The sequence below is a fragment of the Macrobrachium nipponense genome, chromosome 5, assembly GCF_015104395.2.
Source record: "Macrobrachium nipponense isolate FS-2020 chromosome 5, ASM1510439v2, whole genome shotgun sequence".
NCBI lineage: Eukaryota > Metazoa > Arthropoda > Malacostraca > Decapoda > Palaemonidae > Macrobrachium > Macrobrachium nipponense.
The window spans coordinates 145,507,712-145,534,506 of NC_061107.1; the positions used below are offsets into that span (position 1 = coordinate 145,507,712).

At 43.6% G+C, this 26,795-nt stretch overlaps 1 protein-coding gene across 1 annotated transcript in view; it reads left to right on the plus strand.

Annotated features, from left to right (window-relative positions):
* The window catches only part of LOC135215711 (probable Dol-P-Man:Man(7)GlcNAc(2)-PP-Dol alpha-1,6-mannosyltransferase), a 167,986-nt gene that overhangs the window by 93,475 nt on the left and 47,716 nt on the right, over nucleotides 1–26,795 (plus strand). The window contains exons 2-3 of the mRNA XM_064250668.1: nucleotides 2,445–2,570; nucleotides 25,992–26,124. Coding sequence (XP_064106738.1) covers nucleotides 2,445–2,570; nucleotides 25,992–26,124 — 259 coding nt within the window. The remainder of the gene's footprint in view (nucleotides 1–2,444; nucleotides 2,571–25,991; nucleotides 26,125–26,795) is intronic.

Consider the following 26,795-nt stretch of genomic DNA (forward strand, 5'->3'; position numbering starts at 1 on the left):
TGTAAACATTCTGATTTCAGCCATCGTCAGGTGTAGATGTGTTTTATTTGCTCTCTGCCCGACTGTTTGCTTGTGGGATTTCTTTATGTTGTTTGTGTTTATCTGCTATTTGAATGTGTATAATTGTGTTTATTGTGTGTTTGAGATATTATGATCATGCAAACCTAGAAATCACAATTTCCAAAGAAGTCGGCCCCCGGTCAGCAATGCCCCAGGGTGCAAGGTAAAAGATGCGGCAACTTCCGCTCTACCTATGAAATGGATCCTCATGCCTTTTGCTCCTTTTGCTGAGGGCATGCATGTACTAGTGACAATCCTTGTACTGGATGTTCTGACTGGTCTTCAAAGCAGTTGGGGAAGTTTGTTGGGAGGAAGCAATATCAGAGGAAGAAACCGTTCCCTTGGTTGTCGATCCTTCGTCTTCGTATCTCTCTCCCGGCAATCATGGGGAAAATCTCTGTCTCGTCTTCCTCTTCCAACTAGTTGGGACACTCCTCTGGGGGTCTCTCCTCACTCCGAAGGAGTTTCTTCCTCTTCGAAGCGAGGGGGTGCCCCTCCCATTAACCCGACTTTTCTTTCTGCAGGTTTAGATCAGGCGTGGACTTCATTGGGCCTTGTGGGAACTCAATCTGTGAGTGCATTGCTAGCACACTTTAATGGTGCCAGCTCTGCAGTAACTCACTCTGTGGTACCTGTACTGTAACTCAGCACAGGTGTGCTTTGGATCCCACAATGGTCTTCGCCCATCACCCCACCAATGTGACTCCTTCGAGGGTGATGGGCAAACATCCTCATCTGCCAGCGCCTGTTAAATCAGTGACAACCCCCCCATGGATTCGGGGTGGCACCTCTGCCTGCTCCTGCCATGCCTCTTTCATCCCTGGTGGTGACTGAGGTTACACCTCCAGTTGTTCCTGCTTTTAGTTCCAGATCTGCTCCTGCTGAGCCATCTGGTGGCCCTTGGGGTGACCAGACAGCTCTCCTGCAGAAGTTGGCGAAGTAAAAGAGGCCTTGCAAGGTGTCATCATCTTTGTCGTCATCGTTATTGTCTGCCGCCTCCTTCCCTCCCTGTTTGAAGGCTTCACGGCCTAAGAATAGAGAGGTAGCTTCACTGTCCCCTAAGAAACCTCGTCATGAGGCTTCTAAGGGTCTGCTTCCTCCCACCGAGGAAGCAATTGGTTCTCTTGCTGGCTCGGCTGCTCCCTTGGGAGTGGGAAATGTAGCACTGACCCTAGGGTCTAGTGTCATGGGAGCCCCAGGAGTTCGAACTTTGGTTTATTCTCTTGTCTCTGGTTTTAAGGGCATTGCCCTTGAAACTAGAACTGTGTTGGGTGCTTGTTCGAGTTTCCCAGAATGCGCGACCCCGTAACAGGAGACACACATCCAAAGTCGGTGCTAGAGAGATACATTCGCAACACTGGCACAGGACGAGAGAAGACGAGTCATGCACATGACTCACTGATACCTGTGAAAGCCAAGCCTGGCTCTTCATCAGGTACCAGGAAAGGTGTCACTGTCTAGGGACAAGGCATCTGGAGAAGCTAAGAGGAGGTCTCCTGTGCAGTCCTCTTCGCATGAGGTTTCTACTTGGAAGAGGACTGGGATGTGTCATTAGGACTCACGTTCTTGTCAACCTGTCAAATGCCCGTCCTCGCCTTTTGCACTCTCCTCAGGAGAGTGTCCCGCCTAGGCAACAACGCTCTCCCGGGAGGGGTGAGGAGAACTGTAGGAATCTTGCGTAGTGCTATCTACAGGATTTAGTGGTGGGAGACTATAATCCTGGAGGAATTTTAGGGCGTACGCTCATGTTGTTCAGGATATATCAAGGGGGGTCTGGTAAGGTTCTCCCTCCAGTAGGGAGAGTAGGTTGGGAGGACTGCACTCTAGAAGGGCTTGAGGGTCCTTTGCCTAGAGATGCAGACACCCCTAGATACAGAGGACCTTTGGTGAGATTGAAGCAGCCACAGCCTCTCCAGTCTGTATAGAGAGTACGTACACAGATTTCCTCCCACCAACAGGTGAGTCTCCTAATGTAAAGAATGAAGGTTTGTATTTGTGTAGGACCAAATAGCAATTTTAAAAGTAATTTATATTTTTCCTAACATACAGACCACAAGTTCTTTACAAGAATAGCTCATCTCTGCCACCCCTTCAATCTGTTATTTGGAATAGAGGGCAAAGTGGAGAGCAGACTGTCAGGTGGACATGACTACCTTGTCAATAGTTTGCATGGCCACCCCAGCTCACATTTGCAAGTTTATCCCAATGTAAAGAACTTAAGGTTTGCATGTTAGGAAAAATACAAATTACTTTTAAAGTGTATTACGTATATTTTATTATAAAAATTTTGTATATTATCAAAAGTTTTTAATCTTTGTGTATTTTAAAGTTTATTTTTATGATTATAAAAATCTTTATATATATGTACATATGTCAATTTGCAGATGGACTGGTTAATCGTATGTGTTGCGCTGCTACATCTGATTGTTTCCCCATTCACCAAAGTTGAGGAGAGCTTCAATCTTCAAGCATGTCATGATTTGCTGTACCATGGCCTTCACCTTGATCAAGTAAAGACTTCCATTTCATACAAAGTTTATCTATTAGGAAATAAGAAATTTTTTGTTATACTGTAAAACTCCACTTGTCCAACACCAACTCAACTGTGAAAACACTGTTTTGCAAATAAATGTTGGATACATATTAATTGGAATATAAACATCTGAGTAAAAATGTAAATATAGTATCAGTATGGTAGTGATTTTTAAAAGGAACACAAAGATTTAAGATTAGAAACAGTTACATGAATACACATTTTTACATAATGTAGTCATGTATGTATGTATATATATATATATATATAATATATATATATATATATCCTATATGTATATATATATATATATATATATATATATATATATAATATATCTATATATACACATACACATACAGGATTTGTGGATGATGCATACAACAACCCCTTATGAATTCTTGAAACCCCTGTAAATACACTTATAATTGACTGGTATTTTGATAGTTCAAAGACCATAAAACCCTCTAAAATTACTTATATATGTGTATTTTAGTATTTTTATCATGACAAATGTATTTAATAAAAAATATGAAAATGCAGTAATTAGTGAATATATCTCTTATGAAAAATCTGCGAATAGGCAAATTTTGTACAAATAATGTTGATGATTCATTCCATTGAAAAATCTGCAAATATGGCATCCACTATAAGTATATACCGTATATATTTGCATATCATGCGACCTTTGAAGACCTAATTTGTTCCTACACGTTATACAAACCACCGGTCCTTCACATAAGGAGTTACTTTCAGCGCCAGCTGGAACTTGGTCGTAACAAGGTAGTTAGGCAGTAACTGCTTGTCCGATAGTTGGGAGTCCTGCGTGACTGGATGTAAACATTCCATTTTGCTTTCGACCGCCGTCGTGTGCAGACGTTCTCTCTATGCCCACTCCTGTATAATTGTGTTTGTTTGTCTAATATTTGTGTGTTTGTATGTATACAATGCAAACCCACAAACCAGATAAACCCTCTCGCCCCTCATCTACGCAGCAGTTATGCCCTGGAGTATGGGGTAGGAAATGTGGGGCGTTTCTCTCCAGTAATGATGTGGACCTTCACACCCTCTGTGCTAGATGCTGAGGGCATGACACCTGTATCTCTTGGTTGGAGGAGCAGTGGGAGAGTTATGAGGGAAGGAAGAAGCCGCGTAAGTCTACCAAGGCATCATTGGAGAGTTCTCTCTTGACTCCCTTGGTGACTGATATGTCGTTTTCTTTCCTTCCCCCACGTAAACTCCCCTGTCTCGCTCTTTCTCCTTCGGGGGATATGTCTCTCGCCGCTTCTTTGCTCGACCTGTCGAGTGCAGAAGAGGGAGGGAAACATGCCGACTTGGAGTTGTACTGGGGAACTTCTGTTCACTCAGTGGGGGATCTTTCCCCCTTGGGGCGAGCAGGAACAGGAACTCTTCCCATTAACCCGACCTTTGCCCCTTCAGGTTTGTCTGACTCCATGGGTGGGGACCTGTGGCAGGTATGGCGGACACTGAATCTTCCTGGCACTCCATCTCTGCAGGGACTGCTGAGTCACCTAGCAGCATCCCAAGTGACCCATGGAGCCGAGTCAAGGACCCCCCTATTAATATCTGAACTTTTACTTCTGCTGGTGAGGTATCAGACTTAGAACTAGCGCAGACTTCTTTGGGAATGGCTGTCAATCCAGGCTTGCTGTTACACCTCAATAGAGATGCCAGTAGCACACCTGGTCTGGTCTTGTCACCCGACGAATGTATTGCCTGCAGTAGTAATGGGGACCAGACTACATCTAGAGCCTATCACTTGCCAGCTCCTGTCCCTGCAGTGCCTCCCCCTCCTGGTTTTGATGTGGCACTGCTACCTGTCCTGAGGCCTCTGGATGTTCCCGCTTGTTCATGCCTCTGTACCTGCTCCTGCCATGTACCAGCCCCTGAACCTGATGAGTTGTTTGCTGCCACTTTGGGGACCCTGACAGCTCTACTGTGGAAGCTGTTGAAGAGGAAGGCGAAGAAGAAGAAGAAGAAGAATCTAAGAAAGTGTTGTCATCTTCAGCTTTGTCTTCATCCTCGTCCTCATCGTCATCACCTGCTGCCTCCTCACCTCCCCCTTCGGAAGCTTACAAAGGGGGAGTTAGCTTCTCTGTCCCAAAAGAAGTCTTGTTTCGAGGCTTCTAAGGGTCTGCCTCCTCCCTTCGGGAAGGAAGCAGTTGGCTCTCTCGCTGGCTGTCCCACTTCTTGGGAAGTGGGAACTGAGATGCTGTCCCCAGGGACCAGAGTCTTGGGAGTTTCTGGAGCTTGAACCAAGGTTCGTTCTCCAGCCTCTGCTCCCAAGGGCGCCGCTCGAGGGACAGGGACCATGTTGGAGTCTCTTTCGTGAGAATCTCTGAATGTATGACCACCTATTGGAGGATGTACATCACAGTCAAGGAAGGAGAGTTCTCTCCTGGCCATGCAGAGGGATGGGGCAAGAGTATGGACTAAGCCATGGCTTGGAGCCCACCCTGTTTGAAGACCGTCAGGCTTTTGTTTCTTGCTAAACGGCGCCAGTGGATCAGTGTCGTCGTTCTTCGGACCAAGGTATCTGGATAAACTAAGAGGAGGTCCCCTGTACAGCCCTCTTTGCACAAGGTTTTCGACCTTGAAGAGGGCTGGGGTGTGTCGTGAGAATTGTGCTCGACCTCGCCAGGCAGGGAGCCATGTCTTGGCTAACGGCAGCTAGCGCTGCTACAGCACAGTGAGAACTGCAGCATTCTCCTCGGGAAAAGCGTCTCATTCAGACGATTGCGCCCTCTTAGACCCACCGCCCTGTCACCATTGGTTCAAGGGCATGGCTCACTCCCCCGGCAGCAGCGCTGCTAGGAGTGAGAGCATCCGATCCTCCTCTCCTATTCCCTCTACTTCCTAGGGCTACACTGGGAGGGGCGAGGCAAATAGAAGGAATCCTTTGGAATGCTCTCCTCAGGATTCAACCTCGGGGGGGACCTATGTTCCTAGAAGGGTTTTAAGACCACGCCAGTCATAGACCCGTGTCGTTGAGGGAGGATCTAAGGGGTCTGGTGAAGTTCTCCCTCGGGGAGAGTAGATCGGGAAGACCAGTCTCTCGAAGGGCTCGAAGGTCCTCTATCCAGCAACTCAGACACCCCCCAAGATTCAGAGGACTTTTGTAGAGATCGTAGCACGGATACATCAGCATGACGATCTTGGGGAATTGACCACGGCTTCCTCTGTTGAGGGAACACTCCAGTTGTCTTGAAGCCTTTTGGGGACCTAAGAGGGAACCCAAGGTCTCAACAGGGCTGCCGTGGTCGGGCTTGGCCAAAGGTGTATTGGAACAGGTGAATGACCTTGTCTCTGGAAAAGAGAATTCACTCAAGTCCAATCATTAGGACAAGCTCCTTCCTCTTCTACCTGCCAGAGGCATAAGGTCAGTGCACAATCTAGCCAAACAGGGAGCCGTACCAAGGCTAGCAGAGGCGCGGCTCCCACCAGCACTACTACCAGTCCTGCTACCAGCGCTGGCTAGCACATGCCCTCTGAGAAACCTTTACTGACAACCAGATAAACCTGAACCTGGTTTACCTGGGTCCCGGTATGTCGTTGCCACACTTGATGAGCCAGATAATATCTTTCTCTCAACAGGGAGCAGCAACAATGGAGGCTACCGCAATGGCAGCTCTTCAGGCAGTTTCCTGGCTAGACTTGTGATCCTTCAGTGTTTGGAGTTGCTGTTTCCCCCAGGCCATAGTCCCATGGGAAGACTCAACTTTCAGGAGACTGTACTAGTCTAGAGGTAGGGCCCTCCTACTGGGCACCAAACAGCTAACCTGTGGGCAAACCTAGTTCTCGAGACGAGACGCTGTCCTCTCTTGAGTTACAAGGTCCCTTTGCCTGGAGTCAGTACTGGTTTTTATGAACGGACCCCTGCTGGATTCCACCTCTCTCTTAACAGAGAACAGGTAGATGCTACGGTAGCCAAGCACGGCAAATCTCTCGCTGGCTCTCCTGCTTCTTCGGAAGTGGGAACCGAGACGCTGTCCCTGGGGACCAGGGTCTCAAAGGCCTCTGGAGCGTGAACCAAGGTTTGTTCTCCAGCCTCTGCTCCCAAGGTCGCTATGCTCGAGGGCCAGGGGCCATGACGGAGTCTCGTTTGCAAGCATTTCCGAATTTACAACTCCCTAAGAATGGACATATATCAACAGTCAAGGAAGGGAAGTCTTCTTGCCATGGCAGTGGCATGGGGTGGGAGCAGAGACCGAGCTGTGGCTCGGACCCACCTGTCAAGACCAAGATTGGTTCCTCTACAGGGGCCAGGGTCGATGCCGCTGTTCCTTGGAGCAAGGCATCTGGAGAAACTAAGAGGAGGTCTCCTGTATGGCCCTCTTCACTCGAGGTTTCGGCCTCTAAGAGGGCTGGGATGCGTTGTGAAGATGTTACAAGTCGTTGCCTAGCTGCTAGCAGCATCACTGTTGGCCATGGCTTTGGTCATTTGTATCGTGTCACGCCAGTACTGGATCCATTGCTTGGCTGCTTTATTGGTGTTCAAGAGGTCTGGCAATGGCACTGCTACAGCAAGGCGAGAACCTCTACATGCACCTCGGGAAAGTGCCTTGCCAATGCGATCATGCTCTCCTAGATCCACGCCCTTTCTGTCACTGCTGGTTGACATAAGGACGCAGCTCATCATCCCCTAACAGCAGCGCTGTTAAGGGGAGTGAGAGCATCCACCCTCCTTTCCTATTCCCTTTAATTTCTCCGGCTACACTGGAAGAAGAAGTATAAGAAGATGCTGAGCAGAGATGCTGTAGAAGTCAGGTCGGACTGGTCCCCAGCATTCTATAGCCGGATCTTTCTCGTAGAGAAGACCTTGGGGGGATGGAGACTGGTCATAGACCTTTTTCCCCTGAACCGATTCTTAGCCAGACTCGGTTCAAGATGAAGACAACAAACAATCTTTGCCTCTATCAGGGGGAAACGACTTCATGCTGACGGTGGACTTGAAGGATGCGTATTTCCAGATACCCCTCCACAAATCCTCCCGCAAGTACCTCCACTTTGTCTTCGCAGAGACGGTCTACCAATTCAGAACAGTGTTTTGGACTCTCAACCGCTTCCCAGGTGTTCACGAGAATGTTCAACCTGGTCTCAGCTTGGGCTCACGGGATATGTCTATTGAGGTAATTTGACAATTGGCTGTTCCTGGCAAACTCCCGTTTGCTGTTGCTACAGTACAGGAATCAACTCCTTGAGTTTTGCTGGGATCTGAGAGATCCTGATAAATCACGAGAAGTTTGATTACGAGCCCAAGCAGAGGATGTTATACCTGGGCATGCTGATAGACAAGAGTTCCCATTGAACCCTCGTACCTGCATGTTCAGGGAGGCAGTGAGGTAATTCCTGTCTTGACAGGAACAGCCTGTTTAGCTCTGGCTGGTCATGATAGATCATCTGTCATCCCTGAAGAATCGTATGCATCAACCGAGGATGGGGCGCACACCTGGAGGAGTTGTGGACTGCAGAGGTGCGAGAACTTAATGACAAGCACCTTTACATCAACATCCTGAAACTCAAGGCAGCCTTCCTGGTTCTTCAGGAGTTTCAAGAACATGTGATAGGACACTGTGGCGTTGATGATCGATGACACTACAGTAGTGGCACACATCAACAAGCAAGAGGGACTCACCTCTATCGGGCTTCATCAATTGACAGTGCAGGTGCATGAGTGGGCAACAGCACACTCGATAGAGCTGTCAGCCAGATGCATTCCAGGCAAGAGGAATGTAATGGCAGACAAGCTCAGCCACCAGAATCCGGTGGTAGGGACTTAGTGGTCTCTTCACCAAAACGTGGTATAGGTTGTTCAGCCTTTGTGGGCATCCAGTCATAGACTTGCTTACCACCCGGTTCAACAGGAAGCTAAAGACCTTCTATTCTGTTGTTCCAGACCCATGGGCAGCTGCAGAGGACGCATTTCAACATCTGTAGGACATCTTCGAAGTGTATGCTTTCCCCCCGTTCTACCTGATTCAAGCAGTGATTGGCAGGGCGCTGATCACCCTGAATCTTTGGAGGATTCTGGTGGCACCTTGGCTGTTTGATATCCCAGCCTTCTAGCCCTTTTCTCCAAGACACCGAGACAGATTCCCCCGTGGCAGAACCTGATGTGCCAGCCACAGGCTCAACAGTACCATGTCATCCCTGTGTCTTCATGGCTGGAGGATATCCACCATCTCTTGCAAGTGAGACTATTTTTCGCTGAGCAGACAGAGATAGCAGGATACCTTAGATGGCCCTCTGCAGTATACCAGGGAAAGTGGGCCGTCTTCTGTGGTTGGTGTCATAGACAGACTATCTCTCCGGTCAGAGCCACTCTTCAACAGGTCATGGGTTTCCTCATCTCCCTTCACCAATAGAAGCTCCCTTTCATCTCAGCTGTAAAGACTACAGAGCCACACTGTCCCTAGTCTCGAAGCTGAAGGGTATTGATATCTCGCCTTTCAAGATATCATTACTCAAAGGAGCTTTGAGAGATCTTGCCCACCTAGGGATCTCAGACCTCCTGAGTGGGACATGAATCTCGTGTTGAGCCTGACTAGCGCCCCGTACGACCTCCTTTGAGAGTAGTACTCAGACAGAGATCTGACCATCAAGACCGTCTTTCTGTTTGCCCTGCCATCAGGGAGAGAGTAGGTGAACTACATGGTCTTTCTTATGATGTAATAAAGGGATAGGGATTGGTTACACTCGGCTTCGTCCCGAACTTGGAGGAAAGAATCAGAATCCATTGGTCCCTGATGCCAGATTTGAGTCCTTCACCATCCCCTCCCTGAGCGACTTCGTTGATGATGATGGCTTCGAGAGATGATCAAGAAAGCGAACTCTGCTGCTGACGACGACACCGGTACACTTCGTCCGAGAGATCACAAGGCCAAGGGCATTACCCTGTCCCTCACATTCTGTAGAACCTATCAGTTCATTAGGTTTTGAAGGTGTGGTTCTGGGTACACCAGACCACCTTCTTTCATTACCTCTGGATTATTACCCACAGGTCCTTGGACAATTTTTCCTTGGGACCAGCAGTGGCTGCTCAACGAGTTGTGTAACTTACTCAGCTCCTTAACTGGACAGAATTACATCTTGCCTCGTTGTATGGTATGATTGAGCATGACTGTGGAGACTGGCTCCCCTTTCATCTCTTTTATCCTACTCTTTCCCTTCAGGTAGAGAGTAATGCAGACCATTACATGCTGGACTGAGTGATCGATGCAGATAAGACACTCCTTGGAGTAACCTATCTATTATCTTTGATTAGTTAATAGAAGTAACCCTTAAACACCTACTGGACGTATTTTACGTCGAGATAAATTGTCTTTTGGGTGCCAACCGGAGGTAATTTACGTTGACATAAAAAAGTTTTTTTTTTAAATTCACGGAAAAATACTTATAGTCCTACCAGCCGAAAACTTTTGAATCACGCACCTTGGGGGATGCTGGGAGTTCACGGATCAAGGTGTTGTTTTGTTGTTTTGTTTACAATCGTTACGCAGGTGCGCAAGCGAAAATTTCTTTCTTATCACACTAAAAAGTATCAGTGACACATCTCGGAAATTATTTTGTCACTTTGACATAATTTTTGCACCATTTTAAATTAGCTGTTACATGGAGTATTATATTTGAAAATGTGCGCATTTTCATGTAGAATACAATAAAAAAATACTCATGATTGTAGCTTTTATCAATTTTGAAATATTTTCATATAAATAACGATAAGTGCCAAAATTTCAACCTTTGGTCAACTTTGACTCTAGAAATGATCGAAAAACACAATTGTAAGCTAAAACTCTTATATTTTAGTAATATTCAATCATTTACCTTCATTTTGCAACAAATTGGAAGTCTCTAGCACAATATTTCGATTTATGGTTAATTTATGAAAAAAAAACTTTTTTTCCTTACGTCCGCGCAGTAACTCTTCCAAAAAAATCATATGTGCGATTGTCGTAATGTTTGTACCATTTTAAATTAGCCGTTACATAAAGTTTTATATATGGAAATGTGCGCAATTTCATGCACAATACAACTTAAACAACCCATGGTTGTAGGTTTTATCAGTTTTGAATTATTTTCATATAAATAACGATAAGTGCTAAAATTTCAACCTTTGGTCAAATTTGACTCTACTGAAATGGTAGAAAAACACAATTGTAAGCTAAAACTCTTATATTCTATTAATATTCAACCATTTACCTTCATTTTGCAATAAATTGGAAGTCTCTAGCACAATATTTTGATTTATGGTGAATTTATGAAAAAAACATTTTCCTTACGTCCGCGCGGTAACTCTTCCGAAAAAATCATACGTGCGATTGTCGTAATGTTTGCACCATTTTAAATTAGCCATTACATAAATTTTTATATATGGAAATGTGCGAAATTTCATGCACAATACAACTAAAAACAACCCATGGTTGTAGGTTTTATCAGTTTGAAATATGTTCATATAAATAATGATAAGTGCCAAAAACTCTGACAGTACAGTGTTCCCCCCGTATTCGCGTTCTCCGGATTCGCGGACTCACACATTCGCGGATTTTTCTTTGGAACCTGTCTAGAAATTATTCGCGGACGGACTCGCCCATTCGCGGAATTTTCCGACGAAAATAGTCACTAATTAGTGTATTTTGATGTTTATTTTCATGACTAAATACATTTTTATGATACAAAAATGATTTACTAATTTTCAAATATTAATTTTGATTGATACTGTATTAGTAAGTTTAATAAGTTTAAATATCACATAATAAAAATAATAATTCTCTCTCTCTCTCTCTCTCTCTACTACAAAGAGTATTGTTTTTTCTTTTGTATGATAAATAAATGATTTACTATTTTCATATTAATATTAATTTATACAGCAATAATATCAATTCATTAAAGAAAATACCATAGTGAATTAGTAAGATTTTAGCTTATGATTTTTAAAAATTATGGAAGAATGAAGGAAATCCCAGTCAGATTCTTTCTCTAACTCCAGGTACTAAAACTCAGATATACGTATCAGTTAAGTGACCGGAGGGGGAAGGAGCTGATTTGTTGCTGCCATCAACTGCTCATGAAATTTCCACCCTCTCTCTCTCTCTCTCTCTCTCTCTCTCTCTCTCTCTCTCTCTCTCTCTCTCTCTCTCTCTCTCTTTTACTGAGATGAGAGATTTTTATGGTACATATATGCGTAATATGTTTATTAATATTTTCAAATCATAATAATAATAATAACTGTAATTACAAAAATCATATGTGAAAGTATTTTACAAATACCTACTACGATAATCTCTCTCTCTCTCTCTCTCTCTCTCTCTCTCTCTCTCTCTCTCTCTCTCTCTCTCTCTCTCTCTCTCTCTCTTTTAAAGCGATGTATGTTTTTTGGATGATGATTTACTAATGTTCAAATATCAATATTAATGGAAACAGCAATAATATAAATTCATTAAAGAAAATACTAAAGTGAATTAGCAAGATTTTAGTTTATAAATAAAAAGAATTAAGTAACTGAATGAAAGAAATGCACTTTATCCCTCCCGCACTCTTTCTCTTGGAACTCCAGTAGCAAGCCGAGTTGGCTGGGGTCCAACAACTGTGTTGCCATATCTCAGGATAATGTACTCTCTCTCTCTCTCTCTCTCTCTCTCTCTCTCTCTCTCTCTCTCTCTCTCTCTCTCTTTTACTGAGATGAGAGAATTTCTATGGTACATGTGTATGTTTATTAATATTTTTGCATAATAATAATAATAGTAATATAACTATATTTAAAATTCATATGTGATAGTAATTTAAAGAAGTACAATAATCTATCCACTTCACTCTTTTAAATAAGGACAACCCCCCTCTCTCTCTCTCTCTCTCTCTCTCTCTCTCTCTCTCTCTCTCTCTCTCTCTCTCTCTCTCTCTCTCTCTCTCTCCACACGAGATACTAGCATGCGCTAGTGGTAAATCTCGCCCTCTGTTTGGGCGGGAAGTGTATGTATAAGTATATCTTTATGGTAAAATAATAATATACAGTACTAGTTTACAAATATAATATTACGTTTAATGAGATGTAACAATAACATTCTCTCTCTCTCTCTCTCTCTCTCTCTCTCTCTCTCTCTCTCTCTCTCTGCTATTGGCTGTTTATATATTTCTAATGGTAAAATGTTTAAGATTACTTTAAAATGATATTAATAATACCAATTCAATGGTATATTTGATGTAGGAAAATTTTTTAAGTAGACATTTGGTATTTGTGATTTCACATTACATTGTTCCCTTGTAAAAAGAAAATGGATGTCTCAAATAGTAACAGTATGAAAGAAAACGTGCATGACTGAATAATTATGGGGGGACTGAATTATTTTCACATACGTAACTAAGTCATTCAGTACGTACATAGTATATATTTATGTATAAACATAAAATGTAAGATTTACTTTAAAATAGTATTAATAATATTTCAAAGATTAATATGAACCATAATAGGATATTTTATGTATATTTGATGAAGGATGGTCTTTAAGGGATACTTTGGTGTTTGCATGCTTAGGATAGGAGTTTATGAGCATTTTTAGAGGGGGGTTCCAAACATTCGCGGATTCTAACTATTCGCGGGGGGGTCTGGTACGCATCCCCCGCGAATACGGGGGGACCACTGTATAGTAATATTCAATCATTTATCTTCATTTTGAAACAAATTGGAAGTCTCTAGAACAATATTTAGATTTATGGTGAATTTAAAAAAAAAAAAACATTTTTTTTACATCCGCGCGTTACGAATTCATGCATCATTTTGTGATAATATTTTCTCTGTGTTGCTTTGATCGTTTTACAATGTGTTATATACCAAAATGATTGCAATTTAGTGTACAATACAACAAAAACAAAATTAACTCATTAGCTTTAACTGTTTTGCTCACAGCGCGATTTGAATACAATTATATATGAAATTTTGTTTTCGCGCTATCATATATCACATTATTTATATATGATAATGATATTTTTTTCATTTCTGATGGTTGCATACTAAACTTAGGGCAATGTCAAAAAAAGGAGCCAAAAATGAACTCTTAATCTTGAAAACTAAGCGCGCTGTGATTTTTTGAAAAAAATATTTTTTCCGCTTCGGCGCTCACTCCGAGACCCCCTAGGCATACAGGAGACGATTTTTATTATACCCCTTAGGCATTTAAGGGGTAATATCCATCCCTTCCCTTCACAAGGCAGGGAAGAGGACCTGGACATAAGACAACCTTAGACCTTGTATTTGCCTTATTTCTGCGACGTAATGGTTCTTAGCTCTCTTATAAGGGGGACACATTTTCTCCCCATTATGAGTAAACCCAGAGGACTGACTTTGATCTTGCAGTTCTTTAACTGTGATCAAAAGTCAGTGGCTGGAATCCCTTCCTCGCTCTTACGACCAGGAAAGAAATCTCAGGTAAGCTGAACAACAGTTGGTTCACTGGAGATCACTCAGATTCTATCCACCAATCAGTGAGTCTTCCTATTGTAAAGGACTGAGGGTTTTTATATTGCGTAGAAACAAATCACAGTTTTTGAAAGTAAGTTGTATTTTTCCTAGCTATACAATCCTGAGAATCCTGAGGTCCTTTACACTAACTGCCTACCTCATGCCACCCCTCAATCTTCTACCTGGGCCAAAAGCAAATTGGAATGTTTACGTCCGGTCGGAGGGACTACCAACTATCAAAATGCCTTGTTAAAGAATTCAGCGCCTGTGTCCAGGCTACACCTTAAGTAATTCCTAATGTAAAGGACTTCAGGTTTGTTAGCTAGGAAAAATACAATTTACTTTCAAAAATTGTGGTTTTTGTTACGGTAAAATACCTATTTAGTGACAATTGCTTTTTACAACATTTTACCACTGTAAAAGTAACTCAGCTGCATAATAAACACACTGGCACTGCGTTCAGCTTCTGCTGCCTTCAATTACGTATTTGTTTAAATGGCTTCCTTGTGAAAAGTTATTTATAATCTCATTTTCCTTTTATTGCATTGTTTACTTATTACTTATTTATTTACAAAATCCTCATGTTTATTTTAAATTCTGCTGTTTGCCAACAGTAAGTTGATGTATTGTGGCATAATTAATCTCTTCCCTGCACTGAAAATCCAAGTGTCAACATGTCAACAATCATACATGCTGATCTCTCTCTCTCTCTCTCTCTCTCTCTCTCTCTCTCTCTCTCTCTCTCTCTCTCTCTCTCTCTCTCTGATACAATTGTACACACACTATCCTTTGATTATCCTTTTAGAATGTGAATAAAATTTATTTTGTTATCAACCTTTGCCTACTGCGACCATTTCGTTTCCCTCAAAGGCTTCCAGTCTCTCCTCCCTCAGACCCCCAGCCGGCCGTGCGCCATTTTCACCAAGCAGTTCATAAATCATACATGGAAACAATGTTTTTTTTAAATTTTTTACTTCATATAATGTGCTGTTTTATTACTTTACACTCTCAATTTAATTTTTTAACACATTAATGATAGAAAACAATGTGAAAAGGGGGACTTTTTAGGTTGGCTGGAATGAATTATCGTAATTCCCTTTATTTCTTATGGGGATAATTGTTTCATATTTTGAACAAATCGTACTTCAAACAGCCTTCTGGAATGGATTAAGTTCGAAGTCTGAGGTACTACTGTATATATTTTTCATACCAAATCATGCCCTGAACTAATTTCATCTTCAAGTAAGTCAGCCAAGTAACTTTGAGTTTAAATAATAATAAATAAAAACAAAGCTAAAGAGAAATTGCAGATTTGGTATGAGCAAGCAATTATAAAAAGAAATGGATAGTCTTAATTGTTGATACTCTTGTCAGTTCAATCAGCAAAATAAACACATGTACAGTAGTACCTCGAGATACGATAGGCTCTACTTACAAAAAACTCGAGATACAAAAGCCAATGCGAAAAATTTTACTGCTCTACATACGAAAAGTTTTCAAGATACGAAAGGTTGTTGCTGTAAAGTCCCGAGATTCGCCCGGACCACCGAGAACAATTTTAAAACTCCCGCGCCGCCAACCGAGTAAACTCGCCACCATCCTCCCGCTCTCCCATTGGTTCCTGATGCTAGTCACCCCATAAGGTCCTGCTCTCCTATTGGTCAGCATCTACACCTTGTGCTTTAAGTATTCTATTGGTAAAAGGATGCTGTAAATTGAAAAACTTTTTCATGCAATACATTTAGTATAAAAAAACACTAGGTAATGATAGAATAAAGAATAGAAATGAATGGTTATTATACTGTTTGGTTGTTTCAGTAGTTGAAGATAGATAATGAAAATTTATGGCTTACTGTGTAAAGTGATTGCTTGTCGATCGCTCGATACTCGTAAGTGCTGGATGTAAACAGACGTTTGGAAGCTTTTTTTTTTTTGTTTATTATAGTTAATGGTTACTTAATAATTATTTGAAATGAGTACATGCAATACATTTAATAAAAAAAATTGTGAATTAGATATCATAAACTATAAAAGGGATTTTGACGTAGGAAAAATCTATTTCTGGGTGATTGGCTCGTGTCGCCGTATGAAATATCCTTAAGATCATTATTTCTAGGTAGAATTAATCTAAAATTACCAGAGAAAAATAAAATTAAGAAAATGTCAGTAAAACTGACTCGCTCACTATGGGAATAGAGGAGAGTGGGATCACTACCACGAGTCATTTACCATTTAGACCTTCCAACTTAAAATCCCCACCAGAGAGAGCTGATACTAAAGGGTGATGCGGCCGCTACTACTACTACTACCGACGCCACGGACAGCAGCGCCCCTAGCGGTCATCCTTAATCTATGAACATCTTGTCCTGTAGGGTGGGTAAAAGAAAACAGGGTGGGTTTCATAGGGCGACACGAGCCAATCACCCAGAAATAGATTTTTCCTACGTCAAAATCCCTTTTCTGGGCTCAGCTCGTGGTTGGCCTATGAATAGTACCAGAGAAACAAGACAAGATGGGAATAAGGACAAATGAAACCCAATAGTAAAAAAAGGTAATATTAATATAAGTGATCAGGGACATTACAAGTATACAAACAAAAGTACTTAAAGCTAACTTATACTAAACAATGGCATGGTAAAGAAAGCAATCAATATAAAGTACTTAAAATTAACTTATATTAGACATGGTTATACATAATAGTGTAATGGCAAGAACAATATAGAATGATTCTCTTAATTAAGATATTTACAAAATATACAAACTCATTGTGTTCTATCCTAGCATAAAAATAAGAGTAGAAACACTGAAGTACATTATATGTACATAACGTGGATGTCCCTAGCAAAAAAATAAGGGACAATCCACCAATATGATTCTAGCGGCTAAGGCTAGAGTATCCCGAGTAGCATGGCATAGGGTGAGGCATGTTGGATGAGGTAGGTAGAAAGGAGACCTGGATCTATACTACAACTACTGTGCAGTATCAGGAGAAACAATGTTTCCCGCTGCTACTGCAGAAAATTTTAAAGATTCCAAGGACTTCAGGTAATGACGTTTAAAGACTGTCGGTGATTTCCATCCAGTATACTTTTTAAGATCCTCAAAGTTCATATGTTGGAAGTAATTAATTGAGGTGGCTACTCCTCTGATGTCGTGTGCTTTTGGAAATGAATCAGGGTTGGCTTGTTTAATGAAGTAAAGGATCTGTGTCTGATTCCTTCACTGATAAAGTGCCACCTTTTTCTCTCATAAAGAGAGAACCTGAGGATCTAGAGATGTACGAGATAGAAAGGCTCTTAAAGTTGATACTGGGCAGAGAGAAGGATCTTGCGGAAGTGGGATGACTTTCCAAGGAGCCCACCTTGCAAAGGGGATCCTCATTTTTTGCTAAAGCTACGATCCGGGGCCAAAGTAGAACTTCTCCTGAGGGGAGAAATTCCACATGACCCGCATCTCTGGATAGAGCCGACAGTTCTGAAATTCTGGCTCCTGAAGCCAGGCTTTAACAAAAATAACGTCTTTCTAAGGAGCATCATGAATGTGCAAGACGAGTTGTCAGTATCTGAGGCTAGTTTTGAGGACATCATTTTAAGAACCATGAAACTGCAGTAGGCCTTTGAGAAGTCTGAGTCTAGCACAGGCTTTGGGAATAGACGTAAAGTAAGATTCTGTTAGGTCTATTTGGAAACCCAACTGAAAGATTTCTTCAAAGCCGATTTATAGTAGTAATAGTGCTAGCTGCTAAACCTTTTTCAAACAAGGACCTGAAAAAGGATATAGCTAAGTTAACTGTCATGGTTGTAGTGTTTGATTCATTCAGGAAGGATGCTAATTTTTTAACAGCTGAGTCATATTGTCTAATAGTTGACTCTCTTTTGTCTGATTCTAGAAAGAGGAATGTTTTTGTGGATCATGTTAGCATCTTTTTTAGCCGCAAACATTCATGAAGTCCAATAAAAGTTAGGGTCTGGAGAATTCCTGAGGAAGCGAACACAGTCCTCATTTTGTACTGATTGCGACAACTTGGGATTGGGGATCCGTTGAGGTCGGAGACCCAATTCCAGAAGCAGAGGATACCAGTTGCTTTTTGGCCAGTCTGGAGCAATCAGAGCTACTAGTCCCTTGAAAGTCCTCAGCTTGCTCAAGACTTTCAAAAGAAGATTCACTGGAGGAAATATATAGATTTTCCTCCATTGATTCCAGTCTAACGACAGGGCGTCTGTGGCATAGGCCAGAGGGTCCAGGTTGGGGGCCACATAGCAAGGGAGCTTGTGGTTCGCTTGTGAGGCGAAGAGATCTACTTGGAGGCCTGGGACTCTGGCATATCCACTGGAATGACCTGTCGTCTAGGGACCATTCTGATTCCAGAGGGACTGACCGGGACAAAGCGTCTGCTATCACATTTCTTACCCCTGCCAGGTGAGTGGCGGACAGATGCCATCTGTGCTTGTCTGCTAGTGCAAAGATGGCTATCATGACATGATTCACGTGTTTGGATTTGGACCCTCCTCTGTTGATGCAATGTACTACCACTGCACTGTCCAAAACTAGTCTTAGATGAGACTTCTTTGGGGGAAGGAGTCTCTTCAGGGTAAGAAATACTGCCATTGCTTCCAGGACGTTTATGTGGAGCTGGCGGAACTGAACTGACCAAGTCCCCTGAACTTGTTTGAATTGATAATACCCCCCAACCGGACAGGGAGGCATCCGTGTGAATGGTTAACACTGGAAGGGGATATCGAAGGGGTACCAATTTGGCAAGATTCTTCACTTTTGTCCATGGCCGGAGCTGGTTGCGAAGGATCTGTGGAATTACTGACAACTTGTCCCCGAGATTTGAGTTTGTGCCTCGTCGCCAAACTCTATTTTAATCTTTCAGCCTTTGCTTTCAGGAGGATGTCCGTCACTGAGGCAAACTGAAGAGAACCTCTAGGATTCATTTCCTGGTTTCTCCTTGATGTTTGTTTGCACTTGAGAAATTGCCTCACAGACTTGGCTATTTTTCTTTTTCTTTTTTGACCACTGGAATTGACAGATTGTGGAAGAATAAACAAATCCCCATTGTATTCCTAGCCACTGAAAATAGACTCCGGAGTGAGTCTGGATTTCGATTTGTTTATCTGGAACCCCAGATGTTCCAGAAATTGTACGTACCTTCTTTGTGCTTTGAGACATTCCTCGACCGTTGGTGCCCAGATCAACCAATCGCGAGGTATGCTGCTACCATTATCCCCTGAGTTCTAACTGTTGAACTACCACTTCTGCTATTTTCGTGAATACCTGGGGAAACTACATTCAGACCGGGGCAATCACTTTTGAATGAGAACTTCTGATTTCCTAGTTTGAAGCCTAGGAATGGACGGAAGTGTCTGGGCTATAGGATATGATAGTATGCGTCTGTAGATCGATAGAGGTTGTGACGGCCCCCACGCGGAAGTAAGGTCGTACCTCCGAGATGGTGAGCATTTTGAACTAAGTTGTCGCAACGAATGAAAGAGTTTAGCTTTGACAAGTCTAAGATTACCCTTCTTTTTGTTGAGCCTTTCTTTGCACGCTGAATAAGCGACCTTGAAATTTTAGATGCTTGACTCTCGCAATAGCTCCTTTCTGAAGGAGTTCCTCCGCATAATCTGTCATTCCTTTGGATGGTACTGGATAGAAATGATTTGATTGGAGGAGGATCTTTGATCCAACTCCAACCCAATCGTTTGGACACGATGCTGTGGCCCATTTGCTGAACCCCCACCTGACGGAGAGGAACAGCCTCCCTCCTACCTGGGGAGCCTCACTGTTGTTGAGCGGGTTGACCTCCGCGCCCTCCTCTGAAGTGCTTGCCTCTTGCAGCACTCTTCCTTTGCCACGGCTGACGAAAGTGGCCCCTCGCCCTGCTACCCTAGAGAACTGTTAAAGGTTGGGTAGGCCTGGCTTTCTACAATTGAATTGAAGGCCAGCGAGACTGCATAAGAGGTGGAAGGTTTTGACTTTGAGGAGACACAGGAGAATGGGGTGCTGTTTCTGCTTCGAGGTTTGACCGGCTGTCCCTGTTTTGTGTACGGGCGGCCTGAACGAATGCTGCTGCTGTTGTTTCTGGTAAGGTTTGGAACCTTCTACCTGTCTTCTTTAGTTTCTTACCAGCAGCAGTGGGGCGGTCTCTTGTTTCCTCTTGGAAGAGATGCCCATCTGCTCTAAGGCTCTGTTTTAAGCCTAGCAGCCTCGTGGTGCACCTCATTCACAAGAGGCCTCTGGGAGAGGTCCGCACCCCACATGCTGGAAGCAAGAGTCTATTAGGCTCATGCTGATAGTTGGCCTCCGCCTGTAAGACATGCTTTCGGCAGTTCCTTTCTGGTTAGGCAGAAGTTCAAAAGCATCGGCTTGGACCGTCTGGAGCTGGATTTAGCCAGTATCTTTGAACAACGGTTCTGTAGCGTTAAGACAGGGCAGCCATCTCCGTAATAATAAGGAGTTAAGAGACCTCCAAATCTTGTACGGGCATCAAACTCTGCCTGAATAAGGTGTATCAGGCAGTCTTGGAAAGCTTCTCGCCAAACTGATCCATCGCGCAGTCTGGCTCAGCTTACCTCTGAGAAAGTGGCAGGTAGGTTCTCCCACAATTCTCCGAAGGCCGGGAAGAGCGGAGATGTAGATTCCGCTTCCCCTCAACTGTGGCATGGGGCTCGTCTTTAAGGACTGCCTGCGAGTCGCTTCTACTACCTTAGTAGCGAACGGAAGAGAAGCCTCCTCCTCCGTAGCGAAGATAGTAAAGGGACTCTTGAATGCTGGAGTTTTAGTGTTGGTACGGTCCCAATCCTCCAGGCAGTGACCCATTCCCGCTGTGCATGATCCCCACTACTATATAGCACAGTCTCTCGGGAGATCTTATCCTCTCTATTGAGAGCAGTGACGGTAGCCTAGCATACCCTATGAAAGGCTGAGTCAGTCCGGGAGGGTGACTCGAAGTCCTCAAATCCTTCGAGTTCCACACTCCGGGATAGAAATCAGCCGTCCTTGAAGGGGGCATAAGCGGCCACTCTCCATGGGTTTATCCATAGAGAAGGCTGGTAGGGATTCATAGGAGTAACTGTAAGAGACCAGTACCTGCTACAGGGGGAGCTTGGCTGAGGGGCCTGGTTGAGCCAAGCAAAGCGGTCGTCATGCTCTCTAACTCGGTTAGAGAGGTCTGGGATGACTGACCAAGCTGTTAATTGTGTTTGACAGCTGTGCAAACATTTGCTCAAACTTGGAGCCAAGAGAGCCAACCATCTCTCCCACTTGCTGCATTACTACTGCTGAGAAAGTGGTGGGATCAAAAGAGCTCGGAGTAGATCCGGTAGATGCCGGAGAAGGCGTTGGCTCGGCCGGAGCGCGAGCCTTCTCCTTAGAAGCCTTGCTTCTAGAGCTCTTAGAATAGGAAGAGCTAGGCTTCGCTTTCACCGCGTCTGCGTAGGAAGTCGTAGACTTCCTAGCTGAAGAAGACGACGACTTCTTAGAAGTCGTCTTATGTAGGGTCTTCTGTTCTCTCTGTCCCTTCACCTTCGGGGGTACAGAGAGAGCAGGAGAGCGAGCAGGGATCTCAGATCCCGTGAAGCCTTGGAAGGAAGAGGAAGAAGGAACAGGGGAAGAAGATCCAGGAGCACCCAAGGAAAGACCTTGGGCGCCCGACACACCTACCTCAACCAACAAATCCTCTGCCCCTACCGCCATAGGTTCGATATTCAGGTCCAGGTTGGCCACATCTGGGACCGGCTCCTGCGTAGAGACGGACCCGAACGCCTGCTGCACCTCCTGCTGAATAGAGGCTATGAGTGGGGCTGCCGAGATGGGGTCCACATATCCCGTCGCCTTGCCTCCGGGGAAGATCTGGACGGCCAGCTTCTTATCGAGCATATAAGGCTGGCCCTTGGCGGCGTTCTTCCCGAAGCCGCCCACCCAAGCCTTCAGGGTTGCCAGGGCGACTTCCTTCACGGCGGCAGCCTGGAAGAGAAGGCGATATGAAGCTTCTAGCGGGGGAGATACGGTTTAAAGAAGCTTAAAACTAAGGGTTAGTGGATGATAAGATGAAGAAATGTCCAGGAGTAAACTTACCCCACCCAAAAGCTGACTCACGAAGTCATAGCAGATGGTGCAAGCCTCCGGGTGCCAAACGATCAGTCCGTTGTGGTTGGTGGCACACGGGGCGTGGGTCCTACACTCTTCATGGGCGCAGGGGTCGTTGCAACCTGGGACCTGGCAGTTGGTAGCCTGTAAGTGGAGAGATACATGAGTATCAGGTGCACACTTACAGCCTAACAAATACTCCGCTGCATGCCGGAGCATGTAAGTTAGATTAAACCAGAGCCCTGCCATAATACGTGTGGTAACTAGGCGGTTGGAGGAGGTCTGAGGCTACGCTGGAGACAGGAAAAAGATTCCAACCAGGAGTGGTGAGGAGCCATGAAACTACGACGGAGAACGACGGAGATAGTACATAAAATAAATTAAAACTAAAAGTCACCGTAACAGAAAGGGTATATCCGTATAAAATGAGGTATAAAACTTTCTGTCTACTAGAGGAGTGGCCGGGTAAGGAGCGAGCTCTCCTCCGGTAGCGAAAAACAGGATATAGTAGGCAAGCAACAGACCACTAGTAATTTCCTACCCCGCCCACTGGCGGAGCCAGGCGGACCTATAACCGAAGGGGCCCCCGGCTTCAGCGGAGGCTCCGTCCGTAAGTTAAGGAAGGGGAAGGGGCAATGGTGGGGGGGGGGGGGTCCTGTGGCGTAAACACGGCGGAAGAGAGAGAGAGGGGGGGTGGCCTACACACACACACACACACACACACACACACCGTCGCTACTACTACCCGCTCGGTAACCCGGTACCCGAGACAAGTGGTCGCCCTATACCCCAGCTGGTATGGAGCTCCAGGCCACCTCGGAGGGAGAGGGAGGTAGGCTACGGTGGTTGTCATGACAACCAAGGAGATCCACCAGACCCCTCCCTATCACCTGGTAGGGAGGGAAGGGGAAGGGTAAGGTGCTAAGGGACACGTGATTGCAGGTGGCCTAAGCCGCGATAGCAACACAACCACAGAGGGGCCACGTGAACCAGTCTGTACCAACACATGGCACAAGCACCTAGGCTAGCCTAACGCCCTAAATAACACTGATAATACATCGTAAAGGAGGAAAAGACACTTTTAGTAAAAGAAAAAGAAGCCCAGGAGGAGGCGAACTGATCCGAAGAACAGTTGACTACTCGGAGCCAGCGGTAGCCGATGAAGAGCAAGAGCTGGGATACTGGGCCAGAAAACACAGTATAGCCCTAAATACCAAACTAAGAGAAAATGGTAAAAAGGGCTGTGTCCTAGCTATAAAAACGATGTAATAATACGATGAACGTAAATATAAAAAGCCCATAAGCATAAGATGTCCCAGTATGGGAGACCGGGAAATCTTAAAACACGAGGCGGCACACGGCCGCCACGAGTCAACCGGGAGACCGTATATGACCTATAAAAAGGAAAATACTGGTCCCTTGAAGACTGAAATACTAGGAAATACTACTTATGAGGCACTTAACTTAGCCGAAGCAATTGCAGCACGTTCCATCGTAATGGTTGAAAGTAATCCGTGAAAAAACAACACAAGGGAAAAATGCACCTAGTGCTGTAAAGCTAAAGATTAAGGATGACCGCTAGGGCTGCTGCTGTCCGTGGCGTTGGTAGTAGTAGTAGTAGCGGCCGCATCACCCTTTAGTATCAGCTCTCTCTGGTGGGGATTTTATGTTGGAAGGTCTAAATGGTAAATGACTCGTGGTAGTGATCCCACTCGCCTCTATTCCCATACCGACACTTCTTTTATAGAGTGAGCGAGTCAGTTTTACTGACATTTTCTTAATTTTATTTTTCTCTGGTAATTTTAGATTAATTTTACCTAGAAATAATGATCTTAAGGATATTTCATAGGCCGACACGAGCTGAGCCCAGAAAATAAATTAGACTGCCAACATATACGTATTTTTTAGAATTCTTCTTCTGTTTTATTATTACGTTACGTATACGTATGTTTCATTATAGCTGTCAGTAACTCGGTATCTCCATTAGGTAAAGATAGAATAAAGAATAGAAATGAATGGTTATTATACTGTTTGGTAGTTTCATTAGTTGAAGAGAGAGACTAATGACAATTTATGGCTTACTGTCTGTTAGGAAAAATGATTGCTTGGCGCTCGTTCGATACTCATAAGACGGGTAAGAGCTGAATGTAAACAATCGATTGGAAGGTTTGTTTTTTGTTTGTTTGTGTATTATAGTTAATGATTAATTAATAATTATTTGAAATGAGTACATACTGATTATTTATACATTTTATTGGCATATTCTAAGCTTTTAGCTCTTAGGTTTAGATGTCAGAATCATAGACTAGGCTACAGTAGCAACTGCTAACATAGGCTAGGCTTATTGCTAAGGGACATATGCTAAAGTCCTAATATATGCAGTAAAAATGGGGTTGAACATTACATGCAGTTGAATATTACTCAAGTATGTACAGTATTTTGCCTTTTTGGAGTCATATTTCTTCCGTCGGATCGGTGTTGTAACCCTAGAACATGTGTTTTAGGTCTGGAAATATAATTTACTGGAGTGTTTTTGGAGGGCTTGGAACGGATTAGCCATTTTACATGTAAAATGTGTTCCAAGATACGAAAAACTCATAATACGAAGGCCGTCTCGGAACAGATTAATTTCGTATCTCGAGGTACCACTGTATAAAGAAAAATGGTAGTTTTGGTCCAAATGAGCTGTCTTCTAATTTCTTAATGGCAGTATTCCTCACTGGCAATTTTCTCAATGGCAGTTTTCCCCACTGTCAATTTTCCACCTGGCTATCTTCTGGCTGGAAATTTTCCGTGCATGCCTGTCTTCTTTGGTTAGTGGACTTTCTTGCCTTTTTTTCAACTGAGAGAAGCTTCTCTCAGTTTCAGCTGTTAGGAGCTATAGAGCTGCCTTTTGGCAGGTCTTTTGGTTGAAGGAAATAAATCTCTCGTCTTTATGAGAGACTGTTAATGCTTTTGAGAATTTATGAACAGTTTGCTCACAACCTCCCAGAGAGAGTTGTCAGCCAGAGATCTAGCTCTAAGACTGTTTTCCTTGCTTGCCATGGCTTCAGTGAGGGGAGGAGGCATGCTTTATTGCTTTTGATGTTAAGTAGTCGAAGGAAGGGGGATCTGTTATGCTTGAGTTGGTACTGGAATTCATAACCAAGACTCAGAATCCACTGGTCCTTTTGATCCCTTCCCTAAAGGACCTTGTTAGTAATGATTGTGACGAACCTACCTGTCCAGTTAAGGTGCTGTGGTACTACCTTAAGAGAACTCAGCATCTCAAGCCTGAGAAGTGTCAAAACCTCTTCATTAGTACTCTACTGGGTTGGCCAAGAGAGGTGTCTAAGAACACAATCTCCTTTAGGCTCTGTGAGACATCAAATGACTTATTCTTCGTCTGATGAGGTAGACGAGAGTTCAGTCCGGGCAAGAGGTCATGAAACTAATGTTATCACCCCATCCTTTGCCTTCCAGAAGAACCTGTCAGTTGAACAGGTATAACGAACAGGTGTGTGGTCATGCCAAACCACGTTTACTTTGTTTTACCTCCAGGACGTTGCCCACATGTCTATCGACACATTTTTCCTTGGGTCTTTTGGTGGCTGCCCAACAAGCTGTGTAGTTCATCCAGCAAAGCAGAATGCAGACCGACAGGTGGATGAGGCTTCCCCTTTACCGTCGGTAGTTAACGACCTTGTTTGTGAAAGTAAAACAACCATTCCAGCTCACATTTGCAAGCTAAATCCAATGTAATGAACTAATGGTCTGTATGTTAGGAAAAATGCAAATTACTTTAAAATTTGTTAGTATTTTCTTTGTGTAAGAATTTCTTTTCTTTTCCAGTATGATCATCTCGATTTTCCAGGAGTTGTACCCCGCACATTTGTGGGCCCCATAGTGGTGTCGTCAGTTGCATATCCATTTGTTGGTATCATAAAAATGTTAGGACTCTCAAAGTTTTTTGCTCAGTACATAGGTAAGTGAAGTAATTTAATTAATTAATAAAGAATAAGACAATTCAAAGATATACTTAAGATTTCTTTATGTTAATAAGGTGAACTGCCTTTACTTTTTCAAACAACTGGATTCCCATTTCTTGAAGATGCAGGGTAATTGTTACATATTTATACACTGACATAAACCATTATTTTATATTTGCATTCAACAGCAAAAGTGATTGTAGAATGATGAACTGATTATTTCTGGGCTCAGCCTGTGTCGCTACGTGAAATGTCCCTTTAGCACACATTTCTAAGGTAAAATATTGCTATAATACCAGAGAAAAAAGTTAATATGGAATTGCCAGAATATTCTGGCTCGCTCACCTTAATTTAAGGTGTCGGTATGGTTTCTGGGGCGAGTGAAACCACTACCAGAGGTCCTTTGCCATTTAGATTCATCCTTCTTCAAAATCCCTCAACTATAGAGGAGCCGACCTAAGGCCCACTCCTCGCTACCGTTACGGCCAGCGCCTCTGACGTCATTCCTTTCGATAGCTTAATCCACACCGCACATGTTTTTTCTGCTCTGTGTTGTGTTCGTTCTGGAATTCTCCTGTTTTCAACATGCAACGTCAAGATTCTTCTGCATCCAAGTTAAGTACTGCTATTAATGTTTTACACCATTTACGGACTGCCCTGGGCCCGT